This window comes from Megalobrama amblycephala, linkage group LG14, assembly GCF_018812025.1.
Source record: "Megalobrama amblycephala isolate DHTTF-2021 linkage group LG14, ASM1881202v1, whole genome shotgun sequence".
Lineage (NCBI taxonomy): Eukaryota > Metazoa > Chordata > Actinopteri > Cypriniformes > Xenocyprididae > Megalobrama > Megalobrama amblycephala.
Window position 1 is genome coordinate 43818782 of NC_063057.1, and position 19761 is coordinate 43838542.

The 19761-nt window shown below is 37.0% G+C and overlaps 1 protein-coding gene across 2 annotated transcripts in view; it reads right to left on the reverse strand.

The window, feature by feature from the left end:
• Positions 1–13263: 13263 nt before the first annotated feature.
• The window catches only part of LOC125245973 (NACHT, LRR and PYD domains-containing protein 3-like), a 30463-nt gene continuing 23965 nt past the window's right edge, over positions 13264–19761 (reverse strand). For both annotated transcript variants that reach the window (XM_048156784.1, XM_048156783.1), the window contains one exon: positions 13264–14275. In XM_048156784.1, coding sequence (XP_048012741.1) covers positions 13731–14275 — 545 coding nt within the window. In that variant the 3' untranslated portion in view covers positions 13264–13730. The remainder of the gene's footprint in view (positions 14276–19761) is intronic.

Here is a 19761-nt window from a genome sequence, read left to right on the forward strand (position 1 = left end):
CCCCTCCTCCTCCGTGCTTCCTGAAACAGTCATGAACGCGCATTTAAAATCATTCTTGTTGGTTATTGGCTGGAGCATGTTTATTATGTTTAGTGGTCCAGGCTGCACCAGTTTGTTTTTATTACCATTTTCGGAGCTTGTGGTGACTGCAGAGACCGCGTTTTTTTACAGTGTGTTCAGGGGAGAGGCAGTTAGCGGATAGTGAGGAGATGTTTGCTGTATGTGACAAAAAATGTTTTGGCCTAAAAACGCGTGACATCGCTTAGAGGACCTTTAATGTCAAACGTAAGCTACTGTATTTAATCATATGAATTTCACAATGATGAAACAGTACAAAGCCTTAAACAAGTGAAACGTACATTTCTCTGTATGAAAACCAATAAGTAAACCGGTTCAACCTGGTGAACTGAAGGAATACCTGATAAGAATGTTTTTAAGAATTTAAGAAATATGTTTTTGTGATATCAGTATGTAAAACCAAACATAATTTTTATGATTTTAACAATTATAACTAAAACGTGACTTTCATGTATTTACAGAAATTTTCATAATAAACAGAATAATTATAATATAGGCTAATAAAATGATTGAGCATGACACATTTATTGCTCAATCAATGTCTGAAAAAGACTAATGAGGGGGTTATGGTATAATCCAAGTCTTATGAAGTGATTTGATGACTTAGTATGACTTCCTATTCTCTCTCAACCGAAATCTGTGATCGGTTGATGTCCACAGAAGCCAAATCAAATATGGTGACATTTCAATAGTAATAATAATATCAAACCCTCAATAGTGGTTGTGTCAGGATTCAGGCTCTGTAAACAGCAGATACTATTTTTCTAAATATCTGTGTTTGAGGATTTCTGCATGTGTTAGCAATGGATGCAGGGATCATTTTCTCTTGACATGATAATCACACTCTTTATGTCTGTTGATTTCCACAGTTATTGTTCACTGGACCAGGAATGACTTCCTACAATGTAAGTCACTAAGAAAACAAGCAGAGAAACTCACTGAGTGTGTTCATGTTCTTCCTGTAGAAGGAGAAAGAAAACATGACAGAAGAGTTTCATGAGTTCATCATGTGAATGATGATTAAACTGTTCTGAGACACTGCTGACATATCGAATATGCAGAGTTCAGATACATTAAAAGATCAGATTGATAATTCCTGATTGTGATGTGATTTTATCTCCATCAGATTCCCATCAGCTCACTCTGGATCCAAACACAGCACATATTCGCCTCAGTCTGTCTGAGGGGAACAGAATGATTACTAAGACTGAAACAGAACATCTGTATCCTGATCATCCAGACAGATTTGATGGATATAATCTTCAGGTGTTGTGTAGAGAGAGTGTGTGTGATCGACGCTGTTACTGGGAGATTGAGTGGAGTGGTGCTGATGTGTTTATATCAATGTCATACAAGAGCATCAGCAGGAAGGGATCGAGTGAGGAGTGTGTGTTTGGATATAATGATCAGTCCTGGTGTTTGTCCTGCTCTCCCTTCAGTTATGCATACATACACAATAAGATAAAGTCTGTACTCCCAGTAAAGCCCATCAGCAGAAGAATAGGAGTGTATGTGGATCACAGTGCAGGAACTCTGTCCTTCTACAGCGTCTCTGGAGACACAATGAGCCTCATCCACACAGTCCAGACCACATTCACTCAACCGCTCTATCCTGGGTTTTATGTTGGTTATAAAGGATCAGTGAAACTGTGTTGATGAATCAGAATAGACTGTAGAGAGATTCTACCCATAATGCTTTGAGCTCATGATGAATCAGTAACAGTGAGATGTTATAGAGTCTCTTATTTTCTCTTCATTACATTAGATAGGTGTGCGTGAGAGTGTATATCTGTGCTTTTCTCAAGCTCTGTTTGTGCTGACAGAGATCAGCTTCATTTAGTTTTATTATAGTGTCAAACTAATCGTTTATAATGTATGTATGTAGAACTGTGATTTGTTAAACATTTTAATTCTGGTGTATTTTAGGGGTTCAATCACTAAAGCTGCTGCCACATTACTGTATTTGTACTGTTTTATCAATTATTCATTTTCTGCTGTAAACATGTCTGGGCCTCAAGCTTGGAAATAAAAAAAAAAACTCTCAAAAAAAAAAAAAAAAAACTTCTTGACCGCTTGATCCAATTTATTTGAAACTCATGACAAAAAGTCATAAAAAAATCCTGATACGTCAAAGCACTGTGAAGTTGTTAAATGGTCACACATTTTTATGTATTGATCTGTATCTGCTGAACATCATGATCAAACCCAACAAATATCTGGCAGACAGAGCTGTGGGCTGTGCAACACCCAACACATTCACCAGATTTTATAATTTACACATAATCTTCTTTGTAATCTTCACATGATTTTATAGTCTTCACAGTTTTGTTTTTGTTTTTTATATAATGAAGGTTAATATTGACTCAGTGCTATCAATATCCCCAAAGGAAAAAAATACCATAACACTACACAATACATGCATACATCATCTCAATCGTGTATTTAATGTCTTGAAAAGTGTTTTGAATAGCCATATTTAGCGATCTCTTGTATCTGTTAGTTCCTTGATTGTCACATGATATGCCTCTTCTTTTACTGAGGCATTTGTGGACAAAAGGGGCAGCAAGTATGAATTAAAAACACAGCATCCAGCGCTCATAATGATGACAATAAATATAGAATAATAAATATTACTCCTCTGTATAGAAAATTGATATAAACATATGAGAATCCATCAATATTTCTCCAAATGTGCATGCTTTTAAGCATATTAAGAAATTATGGTCAATATAAGATTTTAAGAGTCAAAATGTGAAGCTTGAGTCTTAGATCTTTTTAATGATGTATAGTTTGTCAACTGCACATCAACATTTAGGCTCTATAATATAACAAATATAGTAGCCTATATGAAATGCCCTAGAGGTAGGAATGTTCAGACGCTTTGCATCACAGAAATACATTATATTTTAAAGTATATTAAAATAGAAAACCATTATTTGGTTAGAGACTTGAGACTTCTTTTAAAAACATTATAATGGCAATGTGTTCAATCTTTTGACTGGTACTGTAATTTAACATAGGCCTATACAAAATTTTCTTCATATCATGTGCAATAATACATACATGCATGAGATCACAAAAATCATGTTTTTTTTTTGTCCTGAGTGGACTTTAATCCTGTTATCAGCATGATCACAGAGGGTTTTTTTCACAGCCTACCTGACTGAAAGGCCTCATTTATATGCGAGTCATTTCAGGTCATTATTATGCAATTCTTTTGTCTTCTCAGGTGATACTCACCCATTATTCATGATTATTCACGCCTCCATGCATACTGTGTTTCTTGACCAAAAGTGTCTTAGAAAATTTAAATCTCTCTATTGTTTTATATGAAGGAGTAGGAAGGATAATTTTTACTTCATTCTGAAGCAAAAACTCTAGTCTACAACCTCCAATACCCAGAATTCTTGTGAACACAGTTTTAATATATTTTTTTTTGGCTTTATTTCAGTGACTTAAGTTTTTTGTTTTTTTTTCAATAACCACGCATAAACGTTATTCCTTCAAAAAACATAAACATGTACATACATGTTCCTCACATATTATTGTAGCCTAGTATGTGCTGAATACAGTGAAATGACACTTTCGTCATTAATATGTTTATGAACAACTGAAAAAAGCAGAAATGTCAGGGCATGTCAAAACTTCTCCAGGGCCCCAAAAATCCTCAGACCCCTGAGGGTTAAACAAAAAAAAAATGTTGATATGAATTGTATACTATATTCCATGTCTTCTAAAGCTATACAGTCACTTTTTGTGATCAACAGGCTAAAATTAACATTATTCACTCTCAATCACTGATGAGAAATCAAAGCCGTTTTTTAACTGCTGGACACTATGTTTTATGGTGTGTAACTTTTACCTTAACCCCTTTAACCTTATTATTTATTATTCTCAGGTTAGGTTGAGTAAGTCAAATCTGACCTAAATCATAAGCATTCAAACAGTACTTACAATTTGTTCAGAAGACTTCTCTGTGGTCTGTTCGTGCTCAAGGGTATAGTAATAAAAATATTGGTAGACAGTTATTTGCAGTTAATGTAGTAATAGTTTTAATTACAATTTAACAAAAGTAAAGGCAAACAAAGGTTATTAACAAAGTTAACAAAAAAGTTTCAATCAAAGGTGTAATCAGCTGGGTTTCTTGCGTCGAGAGACACTGCTCAATCAGTATCTGTCTAACTAGCTAACTGTCTCATCAGTCTTATACTCAAACAGTTCACTGCCGATGTTAAATTCTCTTCTGCTGTCATCAGTTTGAGAGCTGCCAAGTCTTCCACCATCCTTTTAAGGTGTTTCTGACATAGCCTGCGTTTTCTCCTGTTAGCTCTCCTCTTGGCTCTTCTCCTCTGTGTCCGTCTCCCTTTTGTCTGTAAAATGTGCCTTATCTACAACATTACAATTCTTGTGTATCTAATACATAAATGTTCTCTACTCTGTTAATTTAATATAAATTTCATACTATCCACCACAGTTTAATAGTTCCTTCTAACATAAACATATACTGTAAGTAAAGTAGTCATATACAAATTACTTTAACATGGTTAAGTATACATGCATACATAATATTAATATCATTCGTAGACATAGTTAGCTTTTCTACATTCCATCATTTCAATACATTTTAATGCATCATCACTAATTGGGTTACATAAAACTACTACAAAGCAAAAACAACTTTAACCAAAATAGAGTAATTGCATAATCATCATATTCATCAACAGTCTATATGGTTTGGGCTTTGTGTGTTGTCACATGCACACTCAAGAATCTGCTTAATAGAGCAGGGACAGCTCTCATTTTTAGTGTCTTGATACTTTTGTCTGATATTTTTTATCATTATGAAACAATTTTTTTTTTGTTTTCCTATCTGCTTCCCTGTTTTGACCGAGGGGATTCAGACACACGTCGGTCTCTGGAGGCATTTCTGGTATTTTCGGACAGTGGTTGTTTTCTTTTCCAGCAAAATCTAAAGTGTTTTTCGATTTTCTCTGTATAATTTGGAGTTCTCCTGTTTCCATTTTTTTTTTGTCCTGACCTCCTTTGTCTGAAACAGTAAAAAACAAATATTTATCTTGCATAGAAAAAAAAAATCTGTATTTAGTATTTAAAGGATTAGTTCAAATGAAATTTCTGTCATTTATTACTCACCTCATGTCGCTCCACACCCATAAGACCTTCGATCATCTTCAGAACACAAATTAAGATATTTTTGATAATATCAACATAATTACCATCATTCATGTCCAGAGAAGTAGTAGACATTGTTAAAATAGTCAACATGACTACAGTGGTTCAACCTTAATTTTATGAAGCAACGAGAATACCTTTTGAGCACAAAAACAACGACTTCTCTCCCCTGTCATTCTCCTACACTGTTTATATTTAGCACTTCCAACTGCTTTCAATTGAAAGTAGCTAAAACTAGTAGCTAAATGTAAGGGCTGGGTAAACAATAGCGATTTCTCGATTTTAATCGATTCTCATTTTTACGAACCGATATTGATTCTTAAATCCCAAGAATCGATTAGTCTCGTCTGTTTTCAGTTAATGAATGAACAGAATATGTAGCGCCTCCCATCCAATAAATCACAATAATCTTTGTGCTTTGTTACTTTTGATATGAAGAAAAGTCTGATTTCAAATGACGTCCATCTTATTATGAGATTAAAAAATAAATACAGTTTTGGCTCTGTTTAATGTGGCGTGACAGATCTCTTTAGGGCCTCAGTTAAAAAGAAGCGGCAGCATGAGCGCATTTGAACATCCTCTCCTCCGCTTAAATAACAGCCAGATACTCTTTAACCGATAATGACAAACGGAGACATAATTAATTTATAACATTAACAAGATGACTCGTTGAATTCATTTTGGGAGCAACAGCTGAATGTATTTTTAGTCAAATGCCTGTATATAAGAGTAGTATTGACAAAGTTCAGAGGCTGTCGTATATGTGGATCAACTTACTTTGTTGTGTATTTTCAATATGAAAAATAACTTTAATATTGATGGATTAATTTGCATTTTTAAAAAAAAGTGTCAAGGATTTATTGCATTTTGGGGGAAAAAATATCCATTTTTATAATAAACCTTTTAAAATCAAAATGTAGATTTGAATTTTTAATGTTTTTAATAACCAAAAGATGCTGTGAGAAAGTCTGAAACAGAAAATAGTGGTTTTCATCTTGCCACTTTCTTGAAAAAATTTTTACTCAAATTAATCAAAATGGAGTTAAAGCATCTTGGAACCAAACTCTTCATATATATATACAGTAGTCAACATTTGAAGTGGGTCAAAAAAGTTAATCAAAATTGTCCTAAGAAGAAGGTTTTAGGACAGCTTTGATGAAAGGTTTGAATCCACTTTAAATGTTGACTACTGTGTGTGTGTGTATATATATATATATATATATATATATATATATATATATATATGTGTGTATAATATGTGTGTGTGTATATATATATATATATATATATATATATATATATATGTGTGTGTATAATATGTGTGTGTGTATTATATATATATACACAGACACATACAGTTGTGCTTAAAAGTTTACACATCCCTTGCAGAATATGCAAAATGTTAATTATTTAAGAGGGATTTTATTTCAGACTTCACAGGATTCAGTATTTATACACAGTCAATATCATTGAATCAATGTAAAATTAGACAAAGACTTCCTACATTATTGTTGACAACATCACACTGATTCATTGATGGTTTGAGGAGTTCATTAGTGTATTAGTTATTTCTTGCGTTGAGGTCGTCTGTCCATCAAACACTGAGCAGCAGAAGCTCTATGACATCACAGAGATCAACTGCTGTACCGGATAAATCAGAGCTGTGAAGAAAGTCCTGAGTGTGTCTGCTGTTTTCAGTGGCTCTCTGATGTTTCAAAATATGGCTCTCAACACTGTGAAGAACGATGCTCTATCAAGAGCAGAGTCTCACGTCGAGTCGTATGAGAACTCTCAAAGAGCTTTACTGCGCCAGAGGCTCTCAGCCGCCACCCAAGACTGCTTCAAGCTTGGGACGAACGCCCCTGGACCGAGTGTCCCTGTAAGACCACGGGACCTGGACAGTGAGAGGAGACTCAAGAGGAAACGTCCCAGAAGCCCTAGTGGTGGACACCAGAAAGCAGCTGACCTCAAGACAGAGAAGCAGAACTTTTCTCTTCGTTCTGCTGTAACTGAGTGTCAGGCACTGCTGGAGGGAAAAGAGCACAGAATCAAGAAACGTCCTGTAAGGAAGAAACCTGAATGCTCCGTGGACGATTCTGCTTCTGAGGGTCCATCCAGGAAGAAGTTTAAACATGACTTTGGGTCAACATTCATCAAGCCTCAATACTGTGGTGGACACCAGAGCGGCCCGCAGATTCCTCCGGTGACTTCCTCATCTCACAACACTAGGGTATGAGCAGTCACTGGATTGTTTGTCAATGTATTGAATTTCTTCTAATACATAAAATACAGGAACACCGTCTTTGTGTTCAATTAGTTTGGACCATTCATCTTTAAAAACAAAGAGAGTTGATTGTATCTGAGATAAAGTCACATCTAAACACAATTAATAATATACAATCTTTCAGGTGTCATCGTTCACCCCCTTCAGACGAGATGAGCCCATCAAGACAGTGAATCATCCTGTGATGGGACACTATGGATTCACTCATTCTCTGGAGGATTCATCCAAGAAGAGGTTCAACAGAGAAGGCATTGATCAAGTGTCGACTCTCGTCCCCCTCTGGCAGCAACAAACCATCGAGGACATGAAGAGGAGCGCTCAAAGAGAACGTCAAGAGGCTGCTCGTGTCACACATATGGGACTGGACTGTAATATCCTGGCCCACAGAGCAGACAGCCGAGTCCTTCAAATGTACAAGGAACTTGACAGAATGTGGCGCTTCTAGCTCCTCTGGCTTCCTCTGAAAATGTAAGCATAAAGTAAGAAAAAAAATATATATGCAAGAAAAAAATTACAAATAAGTTGTGTTAAATTAACATTGCTGCAGTGTTGAAGTTAATAAGATAATAACTCATAATCATGACTACAGAAGTGGGAATTATGAATTTTCTGAAACAATGGAGCATTTTGTCTTTTGTAACACTTGAAAAAAAAAAAAAAAGCATGTGCTTTAATTACTGCTGTTTGTTTAGGCATCACATCTGAAGAACTGGCCAAAGTGCATCATGTGACCTGCCAGAGATCCTCCAGCTTTCTCTTGCAGTGAATGTCACTGGTGCCTCCTTCAAACTTGAAAAGGTAGGGGATATGGATTTTATATAATTGATTATAGCAATTAATATCACTAAGAACTACATTGATACTGTCCCTGAAGTCATACTGAAACAAAGACTCCTCTTTTCTGACATCAGATTTTCTGGGCAAAGCAACCGAAAATGATTCACTATGACAGCTTTTGAAGAGCCTGAAATTGTACATATCTGAAAGACAGCACAAGATGGCAGCAGCAGAACATTGTGACTTGGAATAATCATATGTGAACTAGCTTATCTGAGTCTGCGCATGTCAGCACCATTTTCAAATAAAACGTAAAACTTTTTATGCATTTTGGCCATTCATTTACATGACAACAGAGTTTTGTGTGCTTGAAAACGCAAACTTTTGAAACAGGTTTCAAAGTGCAAGGTTTTAAAAGTGGTTTCCGTGTAAACAATAAAAACGCAAATCTGTGAAAACGACATCATTCACATGCACATTACATATTCAGTCAGCAGAATACAGCGTTATTAAAGGTTTTCACGGATTTGTGCCCAATATGAGTGACGGATGATGCGTTATCTCATTAAATATCATTGGTAGAATTGTAGAAGTGCAGGATTAAGATCGTGTGGGTAGCTGAATTGAGATTGTGGTCTTTTAACAGTTAATCTTGCAGCTCTGCTTTAAAGGTGGGATAAAGATTTTCAAAAACACTGTTGGACATTTGTTATTTGAAATCAACCCAAACAAACCCATCTCTCTCTTCATTGCTTCACCTCAAACTCACTCTCCAATCCTATTCTTAACCACCCTGCTCCATGTAGGTCTCGAACCCCAGCCTGATCGCTGCTGCCAGGCGAGACAAGTGCAGTGAAACAGCATTCTCTAAAGGGTGTCAGTGTGCAGTAGTTTAACTGCAAAACTCTTACTATCTGGCCACTGTCTATCACAGCTGACACACAGCAAAATGCTTTACGAAAAATAAAGCACAGTTGATGAACGAACGACAAGGAAGCACAAAAAAATTAACGTACAGTACACAAGAGTAAATACAAAGTGTTCGTTGTTAGTCGCCAACAGCACAGCAGCTCCAGACAATCTAAACCCAGTGTTACTCACATTAGCGGGATCAAAGCAGCCTCCACATCTGTTTTCATGCCTTCGCACTTAGCTCTCTCCAGCGCTGGAAAGCAGTACATGTATTCTACAAACACTCTAAATAGGTATTAAATAAAGTATAAATATCAAAAAGTTTAAGGGGGAGGGGGGGTTGATGCTCTTTCTCTCGCTCTGGGTGACGAGCATCAATGCGCTTCATTCGGGTTATGGAAGCCGAGAGATTTTTCAACAATAGTCTCGTTTCCACCGAAATTACCCGGAACAATTTGTCCCAAGAACTTTTTTTTTCCTCCAGACCTGTTGCTGTTTGCATTTCCATAGCAGTCTAAAGTACTGTGCAAATAAGTCCGGTGATGTAGGACTGTGCATGACTTTCCAGTTTCTGCTGATTTTGCCTGAACCTTGTCATCAGTCCATCGGTCATATTTTTTAAACAATTATTTTAACACATATCTTATAAACCACATTTTATTAAATGCTTTTACAAAAAAAACAGTTTTTCTTAATAAACAATTATTTCATTAATATATCTTATAAACCACATAAGTTAATAATAAAAATAATAATAATAACAGTAAATAACAGTTATATTGTTTTTCTTAATAAACAATTTTCACACATAGAAGAGGTATACTTGTAACAGGACAAATTGCATATTTTCCACAACAACATACACAAATCTATAGCAAGTCAAAAGTTAGGTATCATTTGATAGAACACTTTTTAATTTTTTACAAAATATAAACTACATTACATTTGGACATTCTCATGCTGATAAAAGACAAAAGTACATCTAATTTTTATTATAATTTTATATATCTTTCTTATTTGACATGCAAAAATTCAGGAAGGAAATAAGATAGGAGGAAAACTATTCTCCCCTACATGTGAGCTGCATCTAGATCACATTTTGTGGGGATAGCATAAAGTAATCAAAAGTTACAGCATTTGGAACCAAGGAAGCCTTTTTGTTTAGCCCTTGACGCTCTCTAATGGGCATTTTTAAAATGATTTTAAAAGAGATTCCGTGAGAAATTTATCATGATCGACACAATGGATTATGTTGTTTTTGGGCTCATTTTAGGCTAATCATAAAAATCTGCTTTAAATGATGATGTGATGATCTATGATCTATACATTTTTCATTAAATTGTGAGCAAAAAGTGCCACGTGAAAACTACATATCCAGGGTATCCGCGGAGCATTAAGTCATGAAATGGATTTTGCGATAATTAAGGCCTTGAATGGCATTAAAAAGCATTAAATTTTATTCCTATAGGCATTACATTTTTTAGATAGTTTTGAAGAAAAATAATACTACCAAGTTTATTTTGAATAAAGCCTAAATAATTAATAACTTTGATTTGCTGTCGCAAAATATGTACATTGGTGTGATACGCACACGGAACCAGTTTGGTAATTGCCTCCGGCCGGTGCAAAATTGTCGTAACGCCGGTTTGGACAGCGGCGGGCTGGGACCTGGAGATGGAAGGCTGCATCAGTGTTGCCAACTTAGCGACTTTTCAGACCCCTTTTGCGACTTTTTTCCAAGAAACCGCGTTGTGGCAAATATACTGACTTGTTAACCTGATCTATCTTCCGAGACCAACCGGTACTGCCGCACGAGTGCGAGATCTTGCTTTCCTGCTGCATATAGCCAAAATCACTGCAAATGTCTATCTTATGTGTATAGTGATTTTGTCAGACAACATCTCTATTATTAATCAGGATTTTAGTGCTGGTTTAACATGTCAGGGCTTGAATTTTACTTGACCGGACAAGGACCTGATAAAACGTCAATGCAACTTGGGAATCACCAAAACACGAGTATGATTGATTTTATTACATCTAGTGTTAGTGGCGATTGATAGTGGATAATAATAGGCTGTATGTAGGCTACTGACGATAACAAGGTTGCGCTGTTGAGGCTCGCGCAGCATCTGGAGGAGAAATGGAAACATGAGCGAAGCGCACACAAAAAGAAACTTGGTTAAACATACTGCGGTAAAAATTCAAAATGTGGAGTTTTTATAACTTCATACTGGTAAGCAAAACTACACGACCAAGAATGCTGTTTTCCTAAACAGGCTACCATCATGATTAAAAATGTGACACTGATTTCATACAATTCAATTAACAAATAGTTAATATTAAGCCACTTACATTTTAGAAGGAACATTGACTGTTTTTGTTCTATTTTATCAGCGAAAATAGTTTCAAACAAAGATCACAGCAGAACCAAGGAGCAACACTCAGCCTTGTTTTCGTTACTGAATGATTCAGCGTTTTAAACGAATCGGCCATTTGAATTAATCACTTGAATGAATCAATCAATGATCCACTCACCAAGACGGTTACTTGCCGCCACCTACTGGTGGTTTAGTTTAGGTATCATTTCCCCCCCAACATTTCATATTTGTATTTTCAAAAAATATTTAAAACAATCCCATAACATTATTTAATGCAGTTGTAATCAAAAAAAAATAATGTGCAAATTTACATAAGCTGCAATATTCTGAAAGAATATTGCTTCAGAACAAATTAATATTTCCACCACCACAAAAAAAAAACTTTGTTTCCAGACAAGCAACTGTTTTACTCGTACAAGTGAATGACCGATTTACGCATGTACACATGACAAGGCTTAATGTTGTGCCCTGTATGTAATCTTAATGGGCCACGTTTCAGTCACCATTTCATATTGAATGACAACAAAAACAGAAAAAATATATAGATGAAACAATTTTATTGGGAATTTGGCTGTATTAAAATATATTATGTGAGCAAAAGGGTAGCAGCAGAGAAGCAAACAAATGTAAAGGGCTGACACTTGGCAGAATGCAAATACAACAATGACGTTGAATTTTCCAATTGCCCTATGTCGTCATCTATCAACATTTAGCGGCATATATATGGCATTAAAAAATGTAAAACTTGGCATTAAAAAGCATTAAATTAGATTTGATGAAACCTGTAGAAACCCTGTTTTCAATTAGCGCCTGTTTGCTGTTTTGCTGTAAACTCAATTTGTGCATTCATTAGAGGGTGAAAACAATGCAACAGGAGCATGATGGAGGCATGATCTAAATGTGTAAAATCTCTGGTTTTGTATACAAAAATAACTATTGTACTACCTACTTGATTTCAGTTTCTATTGACTCTTAACCCTTTTGCACGCAAGTTTAAAATACTCTGACTGAGCCCTCAGCTTGAGTTTTTCAAGGTGACCATTATTTAGAACAGTGAATCTCAACCTTTTTTGAGTCATGGACCCCCATCATATTTGGAACCATCCTCAAGGACCCCAGAATAAAATTGTCTCGTTGGTATCATTAATGTCTTTGTGACAACCAAATGCAATCAAGTATAATTTACTACTACTACGTTTGTTGACTTGTCCTATATTTAGTCATATTGTCAGGTAGATTATACATATATTATCTTCCTCTTTTGTGGGAACATGTCAATGTCAAAATATACAAAAATTTATATTCAGATATTTTATAAGGACCCCCTGGCATTATGTCAAGGACCACTAGGGGTCCATGGACCCCTGGTTGAGAAACACTGATTTAGAACATATCACTTTATTGTTTCCATGGTGACACGTCATTGCTTGTCACGTAACACACCGCAGCGCTGTATGACTGATGATCTGCTTTTATTTTGTTTTTCCTTTTCCTTTTTTATTCAAAATATTCACAAATTTGTTAACTATAGCATGAAATATCTGATATTCCGATTGTCAATCGCGTTAGTTGAGCCGTTTGCGCCGCACAGAGAATCGGATCTGTTGGATTTACAACACGTGAATTCATCCCCTTCTCCCGAAATACATTAAAGTGAGTCGGTGAACTGGGGAAGAATAGAGTAAACTTTAAAGTTACTTTCACAATGTGTATCTGATATGAATAAATCGTGTCGTCTAATTATAATGGAAAGGGTTGTTATTTCTGCTTCTATAGACCGTGTATTTTACAAACCCTAAATATATTGATTTGTTAGTACTCGTGTGTATTTAAATGTCTGAAACCTAAAATAAACATTATTTGGTTGAAAACACGGCATATACGTGATATATGAAAAGCGCTGCGCACATCCGTCTCTGGTTTAGCGCCAGCCAAAGCGCGCACACACATATGAATTTGGCAGTTGATCACGTGATGCGCTGAACATTCTAATCACACCGGTGTGATCGTACGCTCCTGGGGCCAGCCAAGACTGATCACATCGGTGTGATCATACGCGTCAAAGGGTTAAACGGAGACAACGCAAACAGGAGCACCGGTGCTCCCATCGGTCATGAACAGTTAATCTCACACAGAGACACTGTTGAACCCCAATCAACCCCAAATCCAGCATAGACTGGGTCAGTAAATGTGGTTTTGAATGTGTGTAAGTGTGTGAGTTTGTGCATGTCAGAGACATTGTAGAATGACAGAGTGCCAGCCGACCAGTCCAGATACACTCCTACTCTCTTAGAGCGATTTAATTGGGCAGATATGACTCTGATCTTATTACCATGACAAACATTGACACTGTTATCAAAACAGTTCAGACTCCAGGACTTTTCATTGTATCCAAACATACAGTCTTTACTCTTCTCTTTCCTATTAATTCCTTTATATGTAACTGATATATTAGCTGCAAACCCGCTCAATTCAGCCTCCCAGTAACAGCGTCCAGACAGACTCTCTCTACACAGAATCTGAGGAATATCATCAAATCTCTCTGGATGATCAGGATACGGATGATTTTCTGTCACAAGTGTCACCTTTCTGTTGTCCTCAGATAGTGTGAGACGAGCGTGTGCCGTGTTTAAATCCAGAGTGAGATTACGTGCATCTGCACAAAAGAAAACAAGATTACAACATTTATAACACAAAACAACAATTTAGGTGTGTTTGCTCTTGTATACATGGTTTATGAGCAGGGATGCACATAACGTTCATGATCTGGTTCTCAAGGGAGCACCTGGAGATGTTGCTTGGTACTATCTTCTTTTCTCTCGAACATGGTAGATGATGATTTTTTATTTTTATACTAACATTAAGGAAACAGACAACAACAAAGGCTGCTGTCACTTTAAGAAGGAAAGCATAGACTGAATAACTGACACACATCCTGTTTCTTTCTCAACTGTTCACTTGGCATAACCGAGAGAATACTTGCCGAGACAGGTATTTTGACATAATTTTGTGTGTACGTGTCCGTTTAAGCGCATGAGGATGCGAAAGAGGAATTCATTGGATGTTCAAATGTTCAAGCGCTGACTCTCTCTCTCTCTCTCTCTCTCTCTGGTGTGTTGCATGCTGGGTAGCGAGAGTGTGGCGTTTGGGTTGCATGTGGGGGAGCGCACGGTTTTTCAAGATTTTTTCTGATTTAACCGTTGTTTGTCTTTTTCTTTTCCTTTTTTCTCCCAATTCTTTGGGCATTATTTTTCTTTTTTCCTTTTTTTCCCTTTTGTTTTTGTGTTAGTCAGTGTGATTGAGTGAGTGGGGAGCGTGAGGCTGTAATGACGTCTGCCCCGGAGCGGGGAGCGTCGCCTCTCTCTCTCAGGAATGGGTTCAGGTGTGCGCTGGAATCAGGCGCAACCATAGAAGATGTTCTCCTCGCCGTCGCGGACCAAATCGGCCACGAAAACATAAACTCGGCCTCTAGGATGAATAAAGCTGTTGTAGTGTTTCTAAAAAATGAACACTTAGTAAAAACTATGATTGAAAACGGAATTTGGGTTAAGGAAACGTACGTGCCCGTCACACCCTTATCTGCCCCGGCTACAAAAGTCACGGTTTCAAATGTACCGCCTTTTATTTCTAGTGATTCAATTGTAACGGAGTTGTCTAGATTCGGGAAAATTGCTGGATGGGTGAAAATGATTCCGCTCGGATGCAAGAACGCATAGCTAAAACACGTGTTGTCTTTTAGGAGACAACTGTATATGTTTCTAACTTCGCCGGACAAAACACTCAATGTCTCTTTCCGTGTGTCTCACGGAGACAGTTCATACATGCTGTACGCGAGCACAGACAGTTTACGCTGTTTTGAGTGCGGAGATATCGGCCACAAACGCTTCGTCTGTCCACATAAACAACGCGCCGAGGAGAACCAGGGCCCGCGGACAGATGAGCAACAAATTGTAACGACGGAAGGCAGTGTACAGGCAGAGACGGCCAAAGTGATTAACACTGAGGTAAGTGAAGCGGTTAATGTTGTTAATGATAGTCAAATGCCTAGTGTCAGTGCTGTAAGTGTTCAGCAGAGTTCTGATGGTGCTAAAGCTGAAGAGGCTTTGAGTAAGAGGTGTGTGGAGAGTAGTGATGATGAGGTGGATGGACAGTCTGCAGTCACTGAAGGAAGCATTAGAGATGATGAATCCTGTTTTGATGTGGATATGGATAAGGCTTATGAAGGAGAGTTGTATACTATTGAACAGATTAACAACTTCTTGGATGAAACCAAAGGCAAAAGTGTTGAACTTGTAGAGTTTTTCCCTGATTTAAGCAAGTTTGTTGATTCAGTGATAAAAATTCGCAGTGAGTGCAGCAATGAAGTTCTGTCCCAACAAAAGAGATTTAGGTTAAAGAAACACATAACGGCAATTAGGCAAAGTTCAAAGAAAGTTCGAAATAAGAGAAGTAAATTAAAATAAGGATCACATGGGTGTCTACAACTCTTTCGGGTTTCTCTTTACTTTTCTGATTTTATTTGATCTCCTTCCCTCTTTTATTTCTATGGATATCCTGAGAGTAGGATCTTTAAACATAAATGGGGCCAGGGATGGAAATAAATTAGCTTTGTTAAAAGAGTGTATTGGACCTAAAGAGATTAATGTGATGTTTCTTCAAGAAACACACAGTGATGAAGCAAATGAAACAGATTGGGGTTTGAGGTGGGATGGTAAGTGTGTTTTAAGCCATGGCACTAATGTAAGTGCAGGGGTGGCAATACTTTTCTCAGTGAAAACAAAGATCAATATTTTATCAAAACGGGAAGTAGAAAAAGGAAGGCTCCTTGTTTTAAAAGTAGAAATAAACAGTAAGGTTTTTGTTTTTATTAATATTTATGCTCCCACAGTAGGAAGTGATCGAATTCAACTGTTTCAGAAACTTAAGAAAGTTCTTTATGATTTAGATCAAGATGATTTTTAATTATGGGTGGGGATTGGAACTGTACTGTAGATTTTATCACTGACAGGAATGGTGAAGAACCTCATCCATCATCTGCTCTATCCCTAAAAAATGTTATAAAACAATCAGAACTCTTTGATATTTGGAGAGGAAAGAATGAAGGAGTGAAACAGTACACCTGGATTAGAGTTACTAACAATAGAATTAGTGCTGCTCGTCTCGATAGATTTTATATGAAGAAAACTATGTATAATAGAGCAATGGACACACAAATAATCCCAAACGTTATCTCAGACCACCATATGATCACTTTACATGTGTTATTGTCACATACAACCCCTCGTTTTTATTTTTGGAGGTTTGACACCAAACTTCTTTTAGATCACGACTTCTGCGAAAATTTTAAACAATTTTGGAGTTATTGGGTAACTCAAAAAAGTGATTTTAACAATCTCCTGCAGTGGTGGGAAGTGGGGAAAGCTCAGATTAAACTTTTTAGTCAGCAATTTTTATCACATACAAGAAACAAGCTTAAATATACTGTATATGTTTTAGAAAAAGAGATATGTGAAATTCAAAATAGCCTGATGAACCAAAATGATCCTTGTTTACAAGAACGCTTAAAGACAAAAAAACAGGAATTAAGAGATATATTTCAGGAGAGGGTTAAAGCAGCTTTGGTCAGAGCACGGTTTATATCAGTGCAGGATATGGATGCTCCAACAACCTTCTTCTTTAACTTGGAGAAAAAATACTCCCAATCCAATGTTATGCATGGCATTCGAAAAGCAAACGGGACAGTTACCTCAGATCCTCAGGAGATGAGAAGGCTTGCTGTGGACTTTTACACTAATTTATATGCAAAAGAAGAGACTGACTTCTATCCATCAAGTGACTTTTTTAATGGTCTGCCAGTATTGGATGAACAAACTGCACAAACTCTTGAAAGTGACCTGTGTTTCGGAGAAGTGACGGAAGCAGTTCATCAGCTTAATAAAGGGAAAGCTCCAGGCATTGATGGTCTGCCGGCAGAGTTTTATAAGTCCTTTTGGGAAGTTATTGGGCAAGATTTGGTTTGTGTTTTAAAGGAAAGTTTTAATCTGAATATGCTCCCTAAAAGTTGTCAGCGGGCCGTTCTCTCTCTAATCCCCAAAAAAGGAGATTTGCTTATGTTAAAAAATTGGAGGCCTGTGTCTGTACTCACTACAGATTACAAAATACTGTCCAAGTGTTTTGTTAACAGACTTAAAAAAGTGTTAGACAAGTTAATTTTTGAAGACCAAGCTTATTGTATTCCCAAGAAATCTATTTATGATAACCTGTTTTTAATGAGAGATATTTTAAGGTATACAAAACTGTACAATGTGGACTTTGGGATTGTTTCTCTTGATCAAGAGAAAGCTTTTGATCGTGTAGATCACCACTATCTCTTTTATGTTCTAAAAAAAAAGTTTTTATCTTGGATAAAGGTGTTATACCATGACGCTTCATGTTTGATAAAAGTTGGAGGAGGGTTAAGCGTTCCTGTAAAAATGGAGAAAGGCATTAGACAGGGATGTCCGATGTCAGGACAGCTTTACAGTTTAGCAATAGAACCTTTACTTTGCATGATAAGGAAAAAATTAAAGGGCATAGTTATATCAGGAGGTTTAAGAAAAGAAGCTTTTGTTCTCTCTGCTTATGCTGATGATGTTGCTGTTGTAATTAAAAATACAGAAGATGTGCAATGTTTAGAAGAAAGCTTAGAAATGTATGGCAAACTTTCTTCTGCCAAACTTAACTGGGAAAAAACAGAAGCCTTATGGTTTGGATCCAAAAGTAATGATATTTTTAACTTACCTAAACTTCCAAAAAATGTTAAATGGAATAAAATAGGTTTTAAATATTTAGGGGTATTTTTAGGTAATGATGACTTTGAAAAGAAAAATTGGGAGGGATTAGTAGATAGGGTCCGCGCTAAGTTGTCTAAATGGAAATGGTTGCTACCCCAGCTTTCGTATAGGGGAAGAGTTCTGATCGCCAACAATTTGATTGCCTCAACACTCTGGCATAAGTTTATGGTCCTCGACCCACCGATGGTTTTAATCAGAGAGATTCAAAAGATGCTGGTGGACTTCTTCTGGTCTGGACAACATTGGCTAAAGCCAGCGATGCTCTACCTGCCGGTGCATGAAGGTGGACAGGGACTCATCGACATAAAGGCGAGGCTGGCAACCTTTCGATTGATGGCGGTCCAGCGCCTCCTCTATCATCAGCCTCACGTGTGGATGGACGTTGCGTGTGCCCTGCTTCTCAAGACCAGAAGAATGGGATTGGACAGACAACTGTTTTTAATGAATTTTAATGGAACTTCACTCGGAGGACTTACACCCTTTTATAGTAATATATTGGAGCTGTGGCAGACTTTTAATTTTTCCAGAGAATGGGGGAGTCCTGATGCCTGGATCCTGAAAGAGCCCTTATTTTTTAATGATCTTTTACACACTGTTTGTTTGCCCTCTGATGCCATTAGAGTCGCACTGATTAGTGCTGGGTTATCAAAGGTATCCGATCTTAGAAGAGGATGTGAATGGATGGAGGCAAAGGAACTGGCTGATATGGTGGGCTTCAGATCCATAAGGACCACCCAACGGTTGTTTAACGAACTAGAGTTGGCACTCCCAAGAGCCGCAAGAGACTTTTTAAATGTTACTGCTCCAAAAACCTGTAAAGAGGCGTATGGTTTCCCTGATTTTAAAATCTCCCTAAAGGATGAGGATTGGGAGGAAACCCCTGGAAACACAGTGAATATGAAAATCCCCGAGTTGAGTTGTTTTAGAACGTTAACCAGGAAAACCCTTTACAGAGTGTGTGTTAAAAACTGCAACTATAAAATTTTTAAAGACTTCAAAGGAACAAAATGGACTTCAGTGTTGGAGTCAGACTCTTCCCCGAGAGGAAGCTGGAGGTCCCTGTACAAAAGACCCATTGAGAAGAGAATAGGAGATCTTCAATGGAGAATTGTATATGGGATATTAGCTACGAACAGACACATAGCACGGTTAGATCCTTTAGTTGGGGAGGGATGTCCTTTCTGTGGTGAGTCTGAGAGTGTTTTACATGTTTTTATGCAATGTTCTCGTTTAAAAAATATTTTAGGATTGGCAAAATGTTGGAGTATAAGACTGGTGGGTTGTTTTAGTTTTAATCTGTACATTTATG